Source organism: Salvia splendens, chromosome 10 (genome assembly GCF_004379255.2).
Source record: "Salvia splendens isolate huo1 chromosome 10, SspV2, whole genome shotgun sequence".
NCBI classification, from domain to species: Eukaryota; Viridiplantae; Streptophyta; class Magnoliopsida; order Lamiales; family Lamiaceae; genus Salvia; species Salvia splendens.
This window is the reverse complement of record NC_056041.1, coordinates 8,141,648-8,163,975: the sequence shown is the minus strand read 5'-3', so window position 1 is coordinate 8,163,975 and position 22,328 is coordinate 8,141,648. Positions and strand designations below refer to the sequence as shown.

Sequence of the window (22,328 nt, the reverse complement as noted above, 5' to 3'; positions counted from 1 at the left end):
CGAGATACGCCCCGGTAGTGCTCTCGGTTTGGCGTGTCGTCCCCAAAGATAAAATGGCTACGTCTCTAGTGAAGCAGCACCGCAATCAACAGAGCTCCGGCCTATTTATTGGCTTGGTCCACTGCGGGGGTCAACTCAGCCTTGATGGCTGTTATCATGGCTCATCATGGCGGGCCTGTAACCGCCGGCCGTTACGAGTTTGAAAGCTGGAGTGGTCGACGTTGAATCTAGACGCTGTACACGCTCTAGTTCAACGGTCACATGTGGACTTCGTGACTTGATCAAGACACTGATCAAGCCATCGCACAAGGCGCAGCAGGCCGAGTTGATCAGGCTGCTGCCCAAAACTGAGGTGGTCCAAGACATTAAGTCTGGATCCAGGGACAAGTCCAAGTCCAAGTCCAAGTCTAAGTCCAAGACCACGAGCGCGGGTGCGGCTCGGCTCGGCGCGCGTGTGGACTCTTTCACCCATCTTAATCCACGATAATTACTAAGTGTAATTAGTCACTTAATAAATACACATTTAAAGATGTGTCTCATCTCCTATGTGGGATAATTAACACTAGTTAATTACTCCCTACACTTTCAACTCATAGCTTTATCAAAAGCTACAATGTGACCAATTTTAATCCACTATTTCTCACTCATCGGGAATCGGATTTGAGAAAGTGAATATACTACGGTCATCTACGCGAAACGTAGATCGATGCTATATCATTTAATTTTCCAAAATTAAATGTCTCGTCATATTTATTATTGGTCAAACTTCATTGACCGGACATCTTAAATTCAAGATTCCAACAGAGCCTTTGTTGGACGAAGTGAGGGAAGCGTTTAGGGTGTTTGATGAAAACGATGATGGCTTTGTGGATGCAGATGAGTTGAAGAAGGTGATGAGTTCACTAGGTTTGGTGGGGTTGTCTCAACAAGAATGTGAGGGGATGATAATGGTGTTTGATGAAGATGGTGATGGGAGGATTAGTTTTGGGGAGTTTGTGAAACTCATGGGGGAAAGTGTTTGTTGAAAGTTGAGATATTGGTTATGAGCCTTGAGTTTTTTGGTGATTGTCATTGTGTGCATATTGGTGATTAATTGCGTACTACGAGAAAAAAAAATTTATTCGGGTGGAGACACTAATTTTAATTTCTAAATATATAATTGAGGCTTAAAAAACATTTCTAATCTTGGTCTCCCAAATAAAATTAAGGATTGGTAAAATTGTGCAAAATATGAAGTGTATTTAGTTTATCAATGTCTACATTTGTAAGAGATACGGAGTACTATATAGGTATGGATTCTTCAATTGAAATGAAATACTAGAAATAAAATAAATACCAAACTGGAAAATGTGTATCTATGTTAAACCATATACATAACTTATTTTCACAACCAAAAGCAGTAGCAGAAAAGACTAAATAGCTAGTATTATGATCTCTCTATAGTAGTTTGCCTTAATATTTACGATGATTTGTCAAGTCTTTCAACTGACCGTTGTTATATGTTGGTTAATGTAAAATTTCATTCTATGATAATATTGTCATAAAAATATGGATTTGGGGCAGTCATGTATTCTAGACTTTCTAGTACGAAATTGGTAAAATAATAGAGATAAAAATAAAAAAAATAATTGGAATATTATTAGTAAAAAATGAAGTTCACATAATAACATAGAAAAACTAGGTATGAATGGAAGTGAACCGATCAAAATAGAAAAATAAGACTATTTTTTGGGATGGAGCCATGGAGGAAATATTTATTCATCAACGTTCGTAAATCTCACGGCGTTGGAATATGCATACTTAAATAATCTTCAACATGTAAATATTAATGACATGATCATATTGAGCTGTACGAAAATAAATATGGGAAATGAATGATTTAATTGTGACCACAGAAAATAAATTAGTCAATGAATGAAACATTGTTTTTCTTCAAGAAGTCTCAATGATCTCGTTCTGTACAATAAACATCTCGTTTGCTAACGAATTCGAATCAAATCCCAGTCCAAAGCATCAATAAATTTCAATAACATTAGCAAAAAAAAAACCATAATCTTAATTGAATGTCTGAATAATGGTGTTGTGCCATGGATCAGACAGATGCTGCAACAGGTTGTCGAACGGCCCTTTTCCGGTCACGTTGTGCTGAATAATGAATCCCAAAAATGCCAGCATTGCTAGTCTCCCTGCAAAAGAATTACCAAAAAATATCATTTCTATGTGAAATACGTGCCATGTGTATAAAATGACATCATGCCGTAATCAGTTAGACTCTAACTACTTACCGTTGGCAACCTCCTTTTCTTTTGCCTCGACCGTCGGGGCGAAGTTGAGGGGGTTGAAGATGCCACCCGGGTACCCGACTTCGTTCGGGGGCAAGCTGTAGCTCTTGAAGATCGGGTCCTGATTGACGCTTCCCGGGTTCTTGATGTCTTGCCATCTCCGAATCTCGACGTAGTGGAAAAGGATGAACTCGATCACGAAGAGCGTTGATGATGAGGCGAAATACTCGGCCTTCCCAGCATCGTACCACTTCGGGACGTTGATGAGCCCGGCCGAGGTCAGGACTTCCGGGAGCAGCATTCCTGCTACCCCGAGCATGGCCCACCGTCCGTTAACAAGCTCAGCCTGGACAAACCAACGAAGGTTCTCTGGGTCCTCGGCGAGTCCCAACGGGTCAAACCCGTTGTCTCCTGCTAGACTAATGAGAACATTATGAAAAGTATCACACGTTAGTTGTTTTGAAAGTGGACTAGTTTGTTTAACAATTTGGTAGAAACATAATAAGAACACACATTTTAGGTCAGATAATTTTAAAATAGATGAGTTATCTATCTTACCAAACTGTCCTATATGATTACACTAACATAGTCTAAAAGAATGTTATTGTGTTCGGCTCGACTAAAGCAAACACACCTGCCATCGAGATAGGTTGGAGAGGGCAATCCGGGTAGCCATTCGCCTTTCTTGGCTTCAACCTTGAGTGATGAGATGTAGGATGAGACCGCTGGCCTAATTGAGACTTCCCGGTTCAATTTTTCAGACGAACCGGTTAAGAATCGGGTTTTGGATGAGCACGGCCGGAAAATGGCGATGGAGGCTTGTGTAGTGGCAGCGGCCATTTTCTTTTTCCGACTTGCAAGAATGTGAGTGAGAAGTTTTCTTGTCTATTGTTTGTTAGGAGGTAGAAATGAATGTTTTTGTGTACGAGTTTATAGTGTTAGTTTTGTTTGTGGTGTTGGTTGAAAGTTTGGAAGTTTTAGAGATGTAAGGGCTGAAATTTGATTGTGAAGTTTGGAATAGCCAATGGGAATCCATTGCTCTTATCCTTATCTTTCTCGGCATATCCATAAATCTATTTCTTACATGTAGGCAATCTTTGATATCACAAGGGACCCCTTTTTCCAATGTTGAGGTGGTTTAGTTAAATCCTTCGCATTTGATATCTAAGGAAAAAAGATCTTGCCCAAGTGGAATATATAATTCACCAATTGGTTTGCGACACTTGTTAAATGTTCAATGGTACGTGGATGATATGAAAGACTATGTGAAAAATTCCCCAATTTCCAAATGTTTATTAGAGATTATCACAACCTTCAAAATAATACTACTACCTATACATTTGCATATTTTCATAGAAATGATGTACGGAGTACTATGTTTTTTAATAATAACAATAATAGGATTTCAATAAATGTTCATTTCTATGGAGTTTTGCATTTATATGTAATTATAATATAAAAATTCATATATTCTTTTATATTATTCCTTTCATATCAATTAATAGCATAATTTCATTTCGATTAATGCCACTATGGTAGACGGGCCTTGTCCTAAAAAATGAAGCCCATATTTTCGTAAAAAAGAAAACAAAACCGAGCCAAACTAATTTTCGGCCATCTTATTTTGATGCCCACAGACCGACAATCGTACAATAATCTGCTATATACTTTTTCCTCTCATATTAAAAAAAAACACAAAAACACAAAAACAAAACTCCTCGTATATAAACATTTCATTCCTTAATTTCTACAAACAATTGTCAGTTTCTCATGGTGGTAGACTGATGGTTGGGCGAATTTTTGATGGTGATGAATGCAGGAAAATGCAGATCACGACACAGAGATTTACGTGGTTCGATTTACTGAGGTAAATCTACGTCCACGGGAAGAAAAGAGGGCAGAGTTGTATTGCTTGATCTGTTTTCTACAGCTTACAATACAGACTTGCTATTTGATATTTGATCTCTAGAGAACTTAACCCTTCTTTATCTGATCTGAGTTCTATTTATACATTGAACTAAGATCGTGGCTTGCATCACCACTAATGATGGTTGTGAATGTCGTGGAGGTCATGGAGATCCTGCATGGGTCCACTATCCTGCATGAGATCCTGCATGAGTCCACTATCTCTGTGCTTGATCCACTATCCTGCATGTGATCCTGCATGAGTTGACTATCTTCCAGTTCGGTCGAATACTGAGACCGAACTTCTGAACTATTGCCGAGCAGCTTTTGCCGATCTGAGAGTAGAGCTTGATTGGTCGGCTTTTACCGAGCTGTAGGCTGGAGCCAAACTCTTTGGTAATGCCGAACTGATTGGTTGGCTTTTACCGAGCTGTAGGCTGGGGCCGAACTCTTTGGTAATGCCGAACTGATACTCTTCCTTGGGCTTTGGGCTGATGGGCCGTCACTGCTATTGGGCTTGTTTAGTACGTACCCCATCACTACCCCCCCCCCCCCCGAAAAGCGAAGTGAATCACTTCGGCGAAGCGAGTCACTTCGGCATTCTGGATAAAGGTACGGGGGAGGCTGACGTCAGGGGACGTGCCTTGCGCGTGACTGCATTAAATGCGACAGTAAAATCCGGCCGTTGAATCCTGAAAAGGTGGGATTCGAAACGGTGCGATGATTTTGAAATCTTCTCCGAATCTGATAAATACGTCCTTTCTTCATCAGTTGAACACTTTTGCTATTGCTTCTTCTGCAATCTCTCTCTTTTGCGTAAAAATTTCCTTCCGCTTTCGAGAATTTCTTCAGAATTTGTTCAGACTTTCAAAGAGTAAGAACCATGTCTTCTTCTTCTTCTTCTGAGTCAGGTAGCGGTAGGAAAGGGGATAAGGGGTCTTCTAGCCGGAAGGAATCCGGGGAGAAGACCGTAGAGTATTTTCACAGCATCTTGAGTAAGGATACTGTGATATCCTTACACGAAAAATATTTTTTCCTGGGGGGAAGGTTGCGATTCCCGACGACCTTCATAGGGCTGACTCGCCGCCGGAGGGTTACGCCACCGTTTATGAAGCCAGCTTGGAATGCGGGCTTCGTTTCCCTCTTCCCCCTGCCTTTGTAGAGCTGCTAGATTTTTTTCAACTCCCTTTAGGTCAGGTGACTCCGAACTCTTGGAGGCACTTATCGGCCTTTGCTGCCGAACTGCGTAGGCTAGATAAGGATCTGTCTCTGAGGGCAATCCTTAATTTCTTCCAGTTTAAGAGGAAAGGATCTTGGTTTTACTTGATCCCTTTACAGCCTTTTAGGGCCTTCTGCAAAACCAAATGGCCGAAATGGCAACATCGCTTCTTTTTTTATAATAGGACAGCGGCTCCGGGCTTTCCTTGGAGAGGGCCGAAGTCCGTGATTCCTCATCCTCGGTTAGAACCGTTGGACGAGCTCGAGGGCGAGCTCAATAAGATTCCTATGATTAGGAAGCAGTACCTGGAGTCTGAGCTCGTCAAGGGCGACTTCGTGTTCGACTCCTCGTCTTCGGATGAAGAGACCGAGGGTGAGGAATTCTTTTTTGTGCCTTACTGCTTTTGTGGCGAAAACTAACTTTGCTTTCTTGCTTTTTGGCAGTGTATATGCTGAATAAGATTAGCCGCAAATCCTCCGAGCTTAAGGAGCCGGAGAAAGAGAAGGCTACCAGCTCGGCGCCTGATGCCGAGAAGAATCCGAAGAGGCAAAAGACCTCTTCGGATCCAAAGAAGCCGGAGTCGACTTCGGCAAGTAGGAAGGGGAAGACCCAGAAGCCCCCAAGAGCGCCGGAGAGAGACGTGGTCTTGGCGCCTCCTTCGGAAAATATCTGTGAGCCTTTTGCATGGCCCACGGACTTCGCCGAGGTGAACTTTCTTCTTGATTTTCTGGCCTTGCTTTTTTTCTCTGTATTTTTTGTAGCCCCTCTGTTGACTTTTTGCTTTTTCCATTTTCAGAGGAACGATATGCTCTCCAAGCTCGTCGCCGTCGAACTCTCCAAAGCGTCCAACGACTATGCTGAGATGCAGAGGAAGTTGGCGGCTGCTTGTCACCGGGCCGAGCAGGCTGAGGCAAATTTTGAGAAAGCCAGAGCTGCTAGGATTTCGGCCCAGGATGAAGCTCAGTTTGCCAAAAACCAGCTCGTCATCCAGCGAGAGCAGACGAAACGGAGGGATGCTGCCGCCGTGGTTGCCCAAGGAGAGGCTCTCCGTGCTTTCGCGGAGAAACTCTTTCTGAGCAACCAATTTTCGGCCTTTGTCGGTGATCTGCTGAAACTGATGACCGATAAAGCCGAGCAGGGTCCCGAAGTCATCCTGCCGCTGTACGGCCGAGAGATAGCAGCTCGGCTTCAGAGTCTGCCGGTGCTTGAGGAGCTTGCTTCGTCCTCAGTCCTGCTTTCTGCAGACCAAGTTCGTAGTTGCCGAGCTGACCGCGATGAGAACATGGAGGCTATCTTTGCCTCCATAGGGTCAGTTTCACCCGCTCCAATTTTCCATGGAGAGGGTGAGACCGAGCAGCATGAGAGGCAGACCGGCGATGAGCAGGCCGAGCAGGAGGCGCAGCAGATCGGCTACGGTGGCGCCGAGCAGGCTGGGGAGAGCAGGGAGGCCGAGGCTGAAGCTGAAGCAGACAAGGAGAAGGAAGCTGAACCTCACCGAGAAGACGGAGACGAAGCTGGCGGAGTATGATTTCGTCTCCCTTCTCTTAGTTTAGTTTCTTCCTTCTTGTAAAACGGCCTTGAAGCCCTTGTGTAGAAAAAAATTTTTCTTATGAATGAAAAAATTCTTCTTTCTGCTCTTGTGTCTTCGTATAGCCTTTCGTACTCTCTTTTACTCCTGTTGTGGTTTACTACCTGCTCAGTAAACTGAAATGCCGAACTGACATAGGCTGCTTTGTATTCTTAACTCTTTAAGGAGCTGGAGGTACTTCACTGGAAGCGGCTGTACTCTTCGGCTTTAGACGAAGCTGAGAAAAGAGCCATAGCTGACCAGATGAAGAATGACGAACTCTTGGCTTGTTTAGTGAAGCTGGAGGCCGACAATAAGGACTTAGAGTCCGAAAAGAAAGATCTGGAGGCCGAGCTGAACACTGCCGTCGCTGAGAGGACTGCGTATAAGGATTTCATCTGCAGGCGCGGGGGAATGACCATCTCTGAAGTTCAGGAACGAGTTGACGAACTGTGGGAGGAATATCACGTACTCCGGAGGAACAATGCGCTGGAGAGCTCGGCTTGCCAACAAGTCGTGACATCATTGCGGCGCTGGGCTTCTCGGTACGACATCATTCTTTCCCGGCGTCCTTCAATCGAGAGATTCCTTAGGCATTTCCCGCCAACAGATGGTCGCACTCCAGCTCAAACCCCTGATTCACTTGCTCAAGACCCTACTCCAAGTCAGCAACGAACTCAGGAACAGCCGGAAACGTCAAGACGAGAACGGACTCAGGAGCAACCGGAAACGTCAAGACGAGAACGGACTGAAGTTCGTAGAGGAGCTGTGATTATGAGTGAGCAAGATCAACAAATGCTTCGTGAAGAGACTCTTCGCCGCCGAGGTGCTAGAGCTTCTCGGGCTCAGGGAAGAGGCGGCAGGTCGATCAGAGCATCTCGTCAACCTGCTTATTCTTCAGCTGCCCGGAACGCCCGAACTCGGCTTCACGAGGATTTTGTGAATAGATGGCTCAACTTTAGCAACCAGGGACAGTAGAATAGTCCTTTGTAATAGCGTAACGCCTTCTCGTAGGGCAGCGGAGTTGTATGCCGAACAAGTTTTAATAAATGAAATTTTCATTTCGCTTCTAACACTGCGTATTAACAGCTCAGCGAAATAATTTCATCGTACTTGTCCTCGGTCTTATGAAGTAAACTTCTTTGACCGGACTTGGTCCTCGGTCTTATGAAATAAACTTTTTTGACCGGACTCGTCTTTGGTCTTTATGAAGTAAACTTCTTTGACCGGACTCGTCTTTGGTCTTATGAAGTAAATTTCTTTGACCGGACTAAGCTTGTGTCCTAATTTGGCGAGTTTTATCGCTTGGATCGGACTTTCCCTTGTCCTAATTCGGCGAGTTTTATCGCGTGGATCGGACTTTCCCTTTGTTGCAGTTCGTTTCAGACGAACTGCTTGTTTCTTAAGCCGAATTGTGGTCTTGTATCCTCCTTAGAAGCTTGGACTCACAATCGTTGGCTTATTGTTGCAGTTCGTTTCAGACGAACTGCTTGTTTTTTAAGCTGAATTGTGGTCTTGTATCCTCCTTAGAAGCTTGGACTCACAATCGTTGGCTTATATATGTTCTAAAAAGGGGATCAGCCTTTGAAGAACAAGATACCTCAGTAACATTTGTAAGAGACGACACGCACATAGACAGACAAAACACACCTAGACAAGCAAGACGCACATAGACAAACATGAAAAACAAGTAAAAAACAAAGCAAGCACATACCCCTAGGACCGAACTAGACACAAGACTGACTGACCGGACTGTCTCTTACAAATGGAACTTCTTGAGGTTGGAAATGTACCATGTTCGGGGTGCTTGTTCTCCTGACATGTGAGTCAATTTGTAAGACCCTTTGCCGAGGACTTCTGACACCCGATATGGATCTTCCCATGTGGGTTCGAGCTTGCCCAGCTTTTCTGCTCGGCTTACTTCGTTGTTTCTCAAGACGAGATCTCCCACTTGAAATTGCAGCTTTTTCACCCTTTGGTTATAATACCGGGCTACTTGCTCCTTGTACTTGGCTGCTTTTATGCAGGCCAATTCTCCTCTTTCTTCGGCCAGATCTAGTTCGGCTCTCAGTCCGTCCTCATTCAGTTCTGCTGAGAAATTAAGAGTTCGGGGACTGGGTATGCCGATCTCAACCGGAATCACGGCTTCAGTGCCGTACACCATCGAGTTCGGCTCCGGTGTGACTTCGGTCATTTCGCCTGCCTCTGACTCCGGCTGCTGTGATTGCTATGCTTGATGGTGCCGATCTGATTGCTCGGCACTTTTAAGCGCAATCTGCACTCTTGCTCTTTTTTGACCACCTCGGATGACCGCTATCCCTCCTTTAGTGGGGAAGGAGTTCGGCGAGGAAGCCTCTGATCGCCAAAAGGAGTTCGGCGAGGATGTCCCTGATCGCCAAAAGGAGTTCGGCGAGGATGTCCCTGATCGCCAAAAGGAGTTCGGCGAGGATGTCCCTGATCGCTATGATCGGGCTTCTTTTTGTCTTCTCTAGATGAGCTGTCTAAAGACCGTTTCAGACGGTCTGCCTCATCGGCACGAGAAAACTGGTCCGCAATGTCCCACATCTCTTGAGCTGTTTGCGGACTGCATTCCACGAGCTTTCTGTATAGCGCTCCGGGCAGGATTCCATTTTGGAATGCCGAAATGACAAGTAGATCATTGAGATCGTCTACTTGTAGGCATTCCTTGTGGAACCTCGTCATAAAGTCGCTGATCTTTTCGTCGCGACCTTGACGTATAGAAAGCAGCTGAGCCGAAGTGATTCGGGCTTCCGCTTTCTGAAAGAACCTCCTGTGGAAAGCATCCATTAGATCTCGGTAAGATCTAATGCTGCCTTGGGGGAGGCTATCGAACCACCTTCTTGCGTTCCCGATAAGCAGCTCGGGAAACAGCTTGCACATATGGACCTCGTTGAGACCCTGGTTCACCATGTTATACTGATAGCGTCCCAGGAAGTCATGAGGATTCACTAACCCGTCATAAGTCATCGACGGAGTTCGGTAGTTCTGTGGCAAGGGAGTTCGGGTGATATCGTCCGAGAACGGAGTCTTCAATGCTCCGTACATGGCGAACCCGACATCTCTTCGGTATGGAGGAGATGGAGATCTCCTGTGATTCCGGTACCGAGGAGGAACAGGAACATGTCGGGGTTGAGGATTCTTCTTCCTGGAAGACACGGCACTACTGCGGTAGTGACTTTCATGTCTGGATGAGGAAGGAGAATCCACCGTTTTCGTCTTCGGCTCTTGGCTCTTTTGCAGGAAGGCTAAGAACTCATCCTGCTTCTCAGCCAAAAACAGCTTGACAGCCTCATTCAAATCAGGCTGCTGGGAAGACTCGGTGTGTGGACCTTTTGAGCGGCTTGTTCCTTCATCGTGAAAACTGGAAGTAGATGTCTCCCGAGGCTGTTTTCCGGACCTGCGGGCTGGATTAGCTTCCTCATGGTTTTCACGAACGGTATTACGGGTAGTATGTGATCTGGTATGCATTTTTTTGGGGTGGAAAAAGGGTCAAAAATTCGCTTTATCACAAATTTGGTTCTCTGTTTCCCACAGACGGCGCCAGTGATGGTTGGGCGAATTTTTGATGGTGATGAATGCAGGAAAATGCAGATCACGACACAGAGATTTACGTGGTTCGATTTACTGAGGTAAATCTACGTCCACGGGAAGAAAAGAGGGCAGAGTTGTATTGCTTGATCTGTTTTCTACAGCTTACAATACAGACTTGCTATTTGATATTTGATCTCTAGAGAACTTAACCCTTCTTTATCTGATCTGAGTTCTATTTATACATTGAACTAAGATCGTGGCTTGCATCACCACTAATGATGGTTGTGAATGTCGTGGAGGTCATGGAGATCCTGCATGGGTCCACTATCCTGCATGAGATCCTGCATGAGTCCACTATCTCTGTGCTTGATCCACTATCCTGCATGTGATCCTGCATGAGTTGACTATCTTCCAGTTCGGTCGAATACTGAGACCGAACTTCTGAACTATTGCCGAGCAGCTTTTGCCGATCTGAGAGTAGAGCTTGATTGGTCGGCTTTTACCGAGCTGTAGGCTGGAGCCGAACTCTTTGGTAATGCCGAACTGATTGGTTGGCTTTTACCGAGCTGTAGGCTGGGGCCGAACTCTTTGGTAATGCCGAACTGATACTCTTCCTTGGGCTTTGGGCTGATGGGCCGTCACTGCTATTGGGCTTGTTTAGTACGTACCCCATCATAGACAAATCAGTTTACACATCATTTTAGCGGTAAAACAATGTTTTTGACCAAATTTTGGGACTTTGTTGATGAACATATATATTTTATAAATTAGTTTCTTATTCAAAAAAAACAATAGCATGTTAATTCCTTAATAATAAATCCATTTTACTTATAGAGCATTGTATAAAATTCTACTTCATCCGTTTCTGAAAAATATGAACTATTTTCTTATTAATTTATCTCTAAAAATTATTAGGGTAAATCTATGTGGCCATAATATGGCTGGCCATAAATGGCATTTCAGTAAATATAGATATTTTTGGATATTAATAATTTAATTGTCTCATTTAATGCTTAATTCAGTTGACAATACTACCCTTAGTCTTTAATTGTAGTTTTTTTTTAATTTATTTAATTGTAGTTTCTTTTTAATTTATTTATTCCGCTCTTTTCTAGAGTAATTTGTTACAAAAATCAATAATAATATTTATATACTATAAATTATATTATAAATTTATATACTATAAATTATGAATATTATACATATATAATAAATTAATTCATAGTATCAAAATATGATATTAAATTTTTTATATTGAAGTACACTTCTTCAAAAAATATTAAAATAATATTTTTATTTATACGTTGCTTGAATATTATGATTAAATGTATTTTAAATAAAAAATTAGTAAAATTAAATTTTTAGTTATTAATTAAAAGAATTTATCCAATTATGGGAAGATTAAACAATTGTTGTTGTGTAAATTTCATTATCAATGCATGTCTTTAATTACGATAGATTATGTTGTTAGAATTAAATATTACTAGTGTAGTTAAAATTGATTAAAATAATAAATTTATTTTTCGTAATTATCATTTGGGATTAATTCAGTTAATGTAACTTCAAACTGACGGTAGCATACGTCAACAAAGAATAGTAAATTGAAAAAAGAGAATTTGAATTATTTACTTAAATTGAGAATTTGTTTATAACATAATACTCCTTGCAATTTTGTCGTACAAGTATATTGTGTCACTTAATAATATTTATAAATATAATGTCCTTACAATTTATTTTACTTCTACATAAGTAGTATTTAATATTTAAGGGTATATTAGTCTTTAAAGAATTGCTACTCGATGTATAAATTTCATCAATTCTACATTAATTACACAAAATTTTAATAATTTTTTAATATTATGGCGGGCCATAATATGGTCATTTAGCACTACTCAAATTATTAACCACTAATGACGTAAGTTAGACTTAAATATGTGTAATAAGAATAAGTTTGAAATTTGAAAGTCATAACTGAACTGTACTTACTAGGGACATCTCTACAAAATAATTTCATTATTCTACAGGGGCTATTATGCAAATTTATTACTTTTCCTCTCTTTCACCCCGATTCCTATAGAATCCGTCTGTGTATAAAATCCCTCTATTCCAATTGCAAAATCCAAACCCTAAGTCGGTGATTGCACGCCGCCGCCGCCGCGATTCATACTCTTGTTAGGTGAAATCGGCTATCTTTAATGACTCTTATTTTAATTTCGACCATCTCTCATTTTTGCTCAATTTATCTTGTCTAGCTGCGATACATTGTAAATGAATTGCGATATTCAAACATTCTTGTATTTTAAAGTGAATGCTTTGTTTGATTTCCGTTCCGCCGATGATGGTGTTAAATATACTATGAGTGATGTTTCACAATGTGTAAAGTATATTCATCTGAGGCTTAAATAAATAAAATTTCTAATCCTGTTCATTTTTCTTGTACGATTTTTCCTTTAAAAATTTTGAGCTGTTTCGTTCATTGATCATTTGCAAGTGATGATAAAACAGACAGGGACATCAGAACTCTTTTAGAGGTATGATTGACTAGTCTAATGGGAATCTCTCTGATGCAATTTGAAAATTTGTTGGGTTTTCAATCTTCATATTGAGAACAAAAGATTTAATTTTCCATTTAATCCAAATCAGTTTGCCAAAAATGCATTCTATATTGCACGTATTGTCAGAAATAAACACGATGATATACCAATATTGTCACTACCTCTGAGGCAAACTGCCAATTTAAACGATTTTCAATTTCAATTTATTTTGTTGTTTTAGTATGATATTTTAGTGATTTGGATTGAGAGTGGCCATTTGCCTGGTGATTACTAAAAAAGAACGGAGATTTGAATGATGGTTTTGTTGAAGCCTGGTGATAATTGCATTGGCTCCAAATCCATCCATGTAAATTAACTTCTTCTACTTCAAATGAAGGCTTGGTTTGCTCTCGATCCACTCATTTCACAATCATAATGTAGTATAATTGTTGATTTTACTATAAGAAATTATGTGTTACTACAAAATACTAATCAAACTCTATCTTGTGTTGGAGAATTTATCGCAGAATGGGAAACGTTTCATTTGAAATCAATGAAAAGATAACAAAATTTTTTACTCTGGGAATGTTGCCTGTTGTGTAACTGAGGCAACTCCATAATTTTTGCAAACTCTTGAGATCTCTCCACGTGTTTCGGCCCAGTATATTCGAGCCCAATTCTAGACCAAACTTAAGGATTCAAGAAGTCGTTAATGGACTTTATCGAGGCCCAATTTCATATTCTGTATTTATCTATTCTTCTTCAACACTTGATCTATAAAATTATTTGTATCATTCTATTGTTTTTATTAATTCCAATCAGAATTCATTGTTAACACTTTTTATAAAACTATTTGATAGGTCGAATTTCATTTTTCACTTAAAACCTAACCCCATCAAAACTGAGAGCGGAATTGTTTTCAACTTTTAAACCAATAAATTTTTGCATTTTGTCAAGTTTTGATATCGAATATCCCCATTAATATTTGGTGTAAATATTACTCCATCCATGCAGATTCCTTGCTGATGTGTGTCATATCATATTTTCTATTTTAGTTTGTTCAATAAAATATGTCACAATTTTTTTTTATTGGTAGTATTATTTCTCATATTAGTGATATTTGTATGTAAATATTTTCTATTTTTTTCAATATTTTCAATATTTGTATGTAAAACATGAACTTTCAATATTTTCTATTTTTTTCTTCTAAGCTTTAATTTTTAAATGTAAATATATGAACTTTGATTTTTGTCTATTTCTTCTTCAACAAATAATTTTGATTAATTAAAGTGGATGTGTAGTACACTTGACATATTACCACCTATGTGGCGCAAGGTGGCAAACCAATTTGACAATCTTATTTTTCTTCTAAACTTTCCTTTTTTCTATTGTAAGTACGTAATAATGAGTTTTTCTGTATTTTTTCCAATGAATAATTTCAATCAAAATATAATTAATTTGTGAGTTCTCTAATTTCGTCCTTTTCTAAATTGTTGGTTGTTTTATACATGTACATGTGCATTCTATTTCACCATTTTTATTTCTAGGATATGTTCCTCCGTCCACGTTAGATTATTTTCGCATTCAACAAAACATGCCCAAAATATGTGTTACATATCGACATTATGCAGTCAACAATATTTAAATTCTTATTTGTTGAGCTTCAAACTTAGGAGGTGTCGTCCTTTTCTTTTCCCTCCTTATCATAGGAAGTTTCTTGCGTACAACTTTTTATTGCTTCTATTAATAAATCATGCTTGACTTTTGTTACTTTTTGGCCTTTTAAGTATAAAATTTTGTTTTATTGAGAATACGAATCAAATTAGTTGTAGTTCTAGTTCTTTTATACGAGTACTACTTTTCAATATGAGACTCTCAAGAAAAATTGAGTGATGATAAACAACCAAATTTTGTACAACTAAAATAAGATTATATTAGTAATTTTGATGTATTAATTATATATTAAAGCAATAAATGTAGTTAGTGGATAAGTTAAAAAAACTTTATTAGTCTTCGGCCTCATTTTCAATTTTTTATTTTTATATTTGAATTATCTCTCTATTGTTTTTCAAATTTGAATTATATACGCATCAATTACATTTTATGTTCCAAAAAAGTAAAAAAAATTATACACATGACCATAATATTATTCACTTTCCATGTACTGTTTATGTGTCCATATGTTTTAATTAAATGCATAAATACACTAATTTTTTTCTCAAATAAATTAATTTTTGGTTGTACAAAATTTGGTCACCTAGATTTATTGTTTATAAAAAACAAAAATTACTTTATAAAAAATATCTTAATTTGGAACCTTGATACGTAATCCACATGTTGCGATGAATATGGATAATTGTGACTTGTGAGGTAGGGACATGTGATAGTCACAACTCCTGATTGCTTTGTTTATTTATATATTTATTTAAAATTTTGCTCATTACCCAAGAAAAAAAGGCATATCTAATTACTTTTCGACTGAGATTTTAATACGTAGGCATCGGTTTTCATCTTGATGATTAACTAGGAATTAGGATAGTATTATGTTATTCACTTTTATAATGGGACATCATAAAAACTAAAAGTAAACCTTACATATTATATTTGACCAAACTTGAATAAGGTTGAAGCTAAGGAATCTATAGAAGAATAATTAAAATCGCCTTTTTCTTTTTCACTAGTGTGTAAAATAAATCACAAAATCGTCAAGTACACCAATGAATTCACCTGGTTCAATTTTTCCACTAAAATAAAATAACCAAATTCTTTTGCTACATTAAATACAGAATAACCCTCCGAAACAAAATTACTTCTAAGTCATCTCTAAAATCATTGATTAAATCAAAATCAAAATCAAAATCTGAGCTTTTGTCTTATTTTATTGTGTGGATAATGTATAGTAGTATATCATAAGAGAATTGGAATAAATTAATCATCTGCCATATCAATCTGTGATGCTTCGGACTTAATTATTTCATGTCAGCCAGTTCACTGAAATAAAATAATCTGATTCAAATAGTAGTACTATTATATTTCTATTTGCGTACAAAATACATAAATAATCATGCATTTAATGGACGTGTGAGATAAATGGGGCACGTTCACTTATATCGAATTTAAGGCAAATGTTGGACAAGAAGGGCTGCTAATTAATGAATTTGTTTCTGTGAGTAATTTTTTCTTAATTTAATTTACCGAAAATATAAAAATAGTGAAGTGGAGTACTATCTATAATTACATTATTTTTTTTTCTACCTCTGCCATTGAATATATCAATATATGAATTTTCATTTGTGATTGACAAGGTCTATTGTTCAGACCTTATTCTTCAAAAGAGGTGAATTATTTAGAAGGTGACATGCATTATACTTTTCACTTAAAAAATTATTACTACGTGACAACATTAAATAATTCAATATGGTCCACTAGGCGTGACTAATTAAGTTTGTCATACTGTCTATTTTAGGCATCGGAAATTTCCATGGTTTTGTTCATTTTAACGGTACCTTTTCTTTATTTTATTTTTAATTTTTGGCTTGTTTTACTAATAGCTAGCCAGGTGGTGTCTCATTTTATTTTGATTCGATAATAATGATTTGTTCTATACAATCATTAATCAACTTCTATTATTGATTGCGTACAGTGACGAGGGAATTTTCGGTTTACGTTGATTGACATTAGAAAGAATCAAATTACAATGACTTTTATACTTAAAAAATTCCACGAGTAATATAAAATTTTAATTTGCTGTAGTTGCTATATTGGCCACTAACAATTAAAATTAATTAATAAAAACAAATTAATTAAAATTCTATAATTCAAAAAATTTATTGCACATGAAAGCAAACGATAAACAAATATCCCTGGTTATGAGAGAGAGAAAAGTAAAAACAGAAACAATGCAAAATTTTTGTAGATGAAATGGAAAGTAATAAAAATTCGCATTTAATATGTTAAATTTTAAGTAGTCATAACTTACTTATTTCAATTTTCCTTTTCAATTTCAAATAGCCTCAATATTTATTTTAAATATGTACTACCTTTTTGAAAAAACAATAGTCTCTATATAAAATATAGTTTAAATTTAGATATTTGTCTATTTAGTTTTCACGCTAAAATGTAGTAGTACTACAAAACTTGACAATGGCGTCTCATAAAGCCAAATGTCGTTATTGAAATCATCTTAAATATGGTGCAATGTCTGTTGTCTCATCCAACAAAAAGGGTGAGCTACAAAATCCCACGTTTCGCTTCATCAATCTCTTGATTTCTACTTTCTCCAATTTAATATTTGCAAAAATGACATGGATATTGAAAAGTTGAATTAAATTTTGCTTCAACCACCTGCTTCATTTCAAACCAGTAACTTTTTCGACCTTATAATTTTGAAATATAACATTAGGAGATATACTATGATAACTTTTATAAATAGAAACAAATACAAAAAGAAAAGGATACAAACCAAAAGAAATCCGTGAGAGCTTTTTAATTAGGTTTTTCAAACCAATCCCTTAACTAAGGGACATAACCTGCAACGCTCCGTCCCTTATTCCGTCCCTTAAATTACTATTCATTCAATTTCATTTTTTATTTTTTTCCAACCCAATTCAATTAAAACAAACAAACTTTATTAAAATTAAAACAACATTAAACTTCAAAAAAATAGAAAATTGACATAATTACAATCCTAAAAAAATAAAAATGACATAATTTAATTTTCTCCGCCAAAGTTTTCCCAAATGTGCTCAATTAGATCCTCTTGGAGTTGGGCGTGGGCGCTAGAGTCGCGTGTCCTTGCCCGAATAGACAACCGTTCTTGTATTGACGGATGCGCTAAAGTTTTCCTAATTTTTTTTAATTAAAATTCGATTTTTTTAAAAAAAAGAATTATTGCGTCATCCGTGACGACGCCCACTCGCGGGCCAGCGAGTGGGCATCACGCATGCATCGGGGGCGCGACACGTCGCCCGGGCGCGTGACGGGCCGGCGCGTCCCTTGTCTCGCGGATACGGGCTACGGGACAGGCTGGGGACGGGCTACGGGACGGGACGAACGTTGCAACGCGTCCCTGGCGGAACCGTCCCTCCGGGACGGAATGCGAGCCGCGCGCGGGACGCGTAGTGGATGCTCTTATAGTTTTGATAAAAGTAAAACACAAATGAAACATATTCACATTAGGCAGATTTATAAGTAACCAAAACAAAAATGCAACTCAGTTCTGCAAAAATAGATAAGGGGGAAAAACCAAATTAAATTCATTTAATTGCATCTTCAACATACAAATGAGAAATCATAAAACACCACAATGCAATGGTGCTACATTTTGAAACCATTCTCCGAATATTTTCAGGGCTTATATCTAAAACACACAGCCCTGAATTCACAGGAATACACTCAAAATCATGGAAATTATATTTACATCTCCAAACAAAAGTTGAGAAACATACACACACATATATAATCATCATCTGCAAATGTTGAAAAAAAAAACCCTATGCAGCAACCATGGCATTGCCCTCCTTGAGCTCCACCTTGTTCTCATCTCTGCTAAATGAGCTCGATTTCGCAGCTCCAACCAATTCATGCACCTTCTCCTCCTTGGGCAATGAGAGTGGCACCAAGTCTTTCGGTATTAGATCGTTTGATGCCAATGCCACGAGCTCCTTCTCCTCTAAACCCTTAGTCGGGCCGAGGGAGCATCGCTCTGTTCCATGCTTCGCCAATGCATCCTTGAATTTCTTGATCTGTACACACAATCACAATCCGAAGTCAAAATCAGCACCAAAACATCACAAATGGTTGCATTGTTTTATCGAATTCAATCGCTTACGGTTGCATTGGTGCAGCTGAAGCTGCAGACTTTGCCATCTGCACCTCTATAAAATCTGAAGAAGGGCAATACATGGACATGGAGGGCATAGCACATGGGCTTGTGTTCTTCATAATTCACAGTGAGAAAAGTGGTATTAGGGTTTGATTCAGCAAGCTGACAGATCTGTTCAAACATACATTCAACTAATCAAAATTAATAAATTGAGAATTGCAATTAAAAATTCAATCTTGATTTGGATAAAATTTAATAAAATCCCCAAAATTTTACCTTGGGATGCAAAGCTTTACAACCTCCACAACCAGGAGAGAAGAAGTTAAGAACAACCAATCTATCACCAGCATTTCTCAAATGCTCCACCAATTCCTGAGCTGAATCGATCTCAATCATGTTTGGCTGCAGAGATTTCTCCCACCATTTTTGAGCCTTCCCAAATGAAATAGTAGCTCCTTGTGCCTTTAAAATCAACAAGAAACCACAATTAGAAATATGAAAGATCAAAATTTGACCCCAAAATCAAAAACTTGAAACAGATACTCACATAAACAGGGTCCAAATTTGGGGCTTTGTTGCTCCAATTGCTGAAACCTTTCTGATCTGGGAAATCGAGAGTGTTTCCCCAAATCTCCTTCGAATTAGGGCTCCTAAACTGCAAACCCCCAATTGAAGAGGAAGCCCTAGGAGACCCCTTTTCTCGATTGTTGACAATCAAACTGCTCGACCCAGAAACAGAGAAGCCGCCGGCTGGTAGACACGACATGATTTTTCACCGATTTTAATGAAATCCAAACCAAAAGCAAATACCATGAAACAAACCAAGTTCCTTTTTTGGATTATCAACCCTCCTTTTTCTTGTTTGCAGTCAAGAAAAGTTCAACCCAGAAACTTGTGTTCAAACAGACGCCACAAGAAAAATGAATTCGATTTAGTTTCCTTCTTGTGATTGTTTCTCTGGTTCACAGAGAAAAAAAGGTCGGATGAATTGAAAGGGTTTGTGAATTTGAAGTAACGGAATACAGAGCGTAAAGTGAAAGATTGATGTAGAATAGTGTTGAGAATTGTGAGTGAGAGAGAGAGAGGTGTGTGGATAAAGAAAGGGAAAAAAGGCAAGTATAGGAGGTGAAGTCAAAATATTTATCCGTAGCCCTTATCCATAAAAAATTTCCTTTTTTATCTTTGTAATTAATTAATTTCATAATCCGATAAAATTTACTGTATTTTAAATTAATTTAATTGGATACAAAATGTATTTTAGAAGTGATAATTATTTAAATTTGAATCAATACACTACTCCAAAAAGTCAGTAAAAGCTATTGAATTAAATTTGCGGATAATTTATAATCAAGAAGTGGATAGGAAGTCCTTATTAATTGCAGAGACTGTTCATGTTTGTGTTGGGTAGTTTTGGGAAATTTTGGTGGTGAACAGTCAATGCGGTTCACCGCGTAGCTGACATTATCTAGTCGTACAATACAAATAAAAGGATACAAATAAATGGAAATCACAATTTGATGAAATTTTTTTCCAGAGTAGATTTTCTCTTAAAAAAAATTACTCACTCTTCCGCACCCTTCCGAAGATAGTTGAGTCAGTTTCTTTTTTTTAAACCTATTTTATAAAATTGATACCAATACATAATTAAAGTTGAGAAAGTTGAGAGATAGTAATATAAGAGAAATAATAGTGTAAAGAAGACTTTATTAAAATTGTGTTGTTTGTTCATTAAATAAAGGATATTGGCATATAATATCACAAAAATTTTCAAAATTTGTTTTTTTCTCACGAACTTTGAAATTGATTATAATATTATCAACTTAAATAGTTGTTGAATTTTTCTCACCAAGGACAAAATCCTGCTACATTTCATTTGTTATTAGTATACCACATAGATATAGTTATCACTGAAAAATAATAGTGATGTAATTACGAAGTCTCTAAATGCAGATATTATTATCCATCTCATTTTAATGTAGTTGGATTTTGTTGTCGGTGGAAAAAATTTAACAATTATTTAAATTCGTGATATTATATGTCAAGTTCAAAAATAAGCTTCTAATATCAAGAATTTTTTAAAAAAAATCGTGATATTAGAAGCCTAAATCCTAAAATAAATAAAGAAAGACGAAGATGATGATACAGAAATAATACTGCTTTATTTTGTTTGTTAATTATACAATTTGCACTTTGTTTAGCGTTCAGACGGTCAGACCCATGTAGGCAAAACAACATATTTCATCCTTTAATAGAAAAAACTCTGGATTTTCGTAAAATAACAATGTTACGATATTAATTATTCAAGCAGTTAAATATGTGTCAGATTTGCTAATAAAAATAAAATTGTGGGAGTATTTGTCTTTTTGGCGATTATAATATATATAGCGACTTGTTTTTGTTGCCTACTACTTTTCTTATTTTATTTATGAGTAGTTTTGTTTTTTTAGTATATATATGAACACCAAATTGTTAGTTATCACGATATTTTTTCGTATGTGGTTCACAATCTCAATCCTCGACGTAAACAATTGGTGTCATATGATACAGTGGCGAAGGTAGGATTTCTGTGATGGGACCAAGTCACCGTTAATAGTTATAAAGCTTAAAATAATTAATATTTAATATTTTTTTCATTTTTATGTAAGAATAGTATAGATGGAAACGAATTTTCAATTATGAAGTGATAAAGATTTAAACTTGACATAATTATTAGTGTAAAAAATAACAAATGGAAAGTATGTTCCAAAAAATATAAAGTAGAGAGAATAAGAATATACATAGTAATATTGAATTAGAAAAAAAACTAGCATATGCCAGACTATGCCTCAAACCAACTGCGCTAGCGATACTATACGATTAGTGTAGTTTGCATATATTATATATACTCAATCGACAAATTGATGGGGGACCAGGGCTCCCCTGGCCCCAATGTGGCTTCACCACTGATATGATATACTAATACTATTACACCTTCAATTTTATTTATTTATTTTTATCGTCGTTTGGTGATAAGTTTACTTGACGATTGTTGTATTATGAATATATCCTTCCTCATTTTCAAAAGAAAATAAAATCCTTCATAAAATAGAAACATTTTGTAGAACATAATGATTATAATTAACATTATGTTTCGATTATCCATTTATCCAAATTTGGTGTTAACTGGTAAGAGACATCATATACGAATCTAATGAGACTTAATGAATGTATATGCATGTCTAAAAGAAAGAACAAAAAGAGTAATTATATAAAGAGATTATTATTGGCCATACATCAAGAAAACATCAAAATAGCATATCCATTTTTATGGAATGCACTGGTTTCTATGGTCATTATTTATTTATATTTTATATGGTGCCTCATGAATTATGATCTTAGCCTAACTTAACAAATTTGTGTCACACAAAATTTGAGGCTGCCCATTTCGTGTACTATTTTGTATTTT

The 22,328-nt window shown here is 37.5% G+C and overlaps 2 protein-coding genes and 1 non-coding gene across 3 annotated transcripts; 1 reads left to right on the top strand and 2 right to left on the bottom strand.

The window, feature by feature from the left end:
- Window positions 1–1,911: 1,911 nt before the first annotated feature.
- LOC121750388 (chlorophyll a-b binding protein 4, chloroplastic-like) lies at window positions 1,912–3,243 on the bottom strand. Its single transcript, XM_042144915.1, has 3 exons — window positions 2,917–3,243; window positions 2,286–2,701; window positions 1,912–2,186 (listed from the first exon to the last, which is right to left on the bottom strand). Exons 1-3 carry the CDS (start codon window positions 3,120–3,122, stop codon window positions 2,056–2,058), a joined length of 753 nt encoding a protein of 250 aa, XP_042000849.1. The 5' UTR covers window positions 3,123–3,243; the 3' UTR covers window positions 1,912–2,055.
- A 9,765-nt stretch (window positions 3,244–13,008) lies between these two features.
- LOC121753418 lies at window positions 13,009–13,096 on the top strand. Its single transcript, XR_006040398.1, has one exon. It is a non-coding gene; the product is annotated as a small nucleolar RNA R44/J54/Z268 family (small nucleolar RNA).
- Window positions 13,097–18,290: 5,194 nt separating this feature from the next.
- LOC121753281 (thioredoxin-like 1-1, chloroplastic) lies at window positions 18,291–20,000 on the bottom strand. Its single transcript, XM_042148524.1, has 4 exons — window positions 19,431–20,000; window positions 19,160–19,345; window positions 18,890–19,054; window positions 18,291–18,803 (listed from the first exon to the last, which is right to left on the bottom strand). Exons 1-4 carry the CDS (start codon window positions 19,647–19,649, stop codon window positions 18,552–18,554), a joined length of 822 nt encoding a protein of 273 aa, XP_042004458.1. The 5' UTR covers window positions 19,650–20,000; the 3' UTR covers window positions 18,291–18,551.
- Window positions 20,001–22,328: the final 2,328 nt, after the last annotated feature.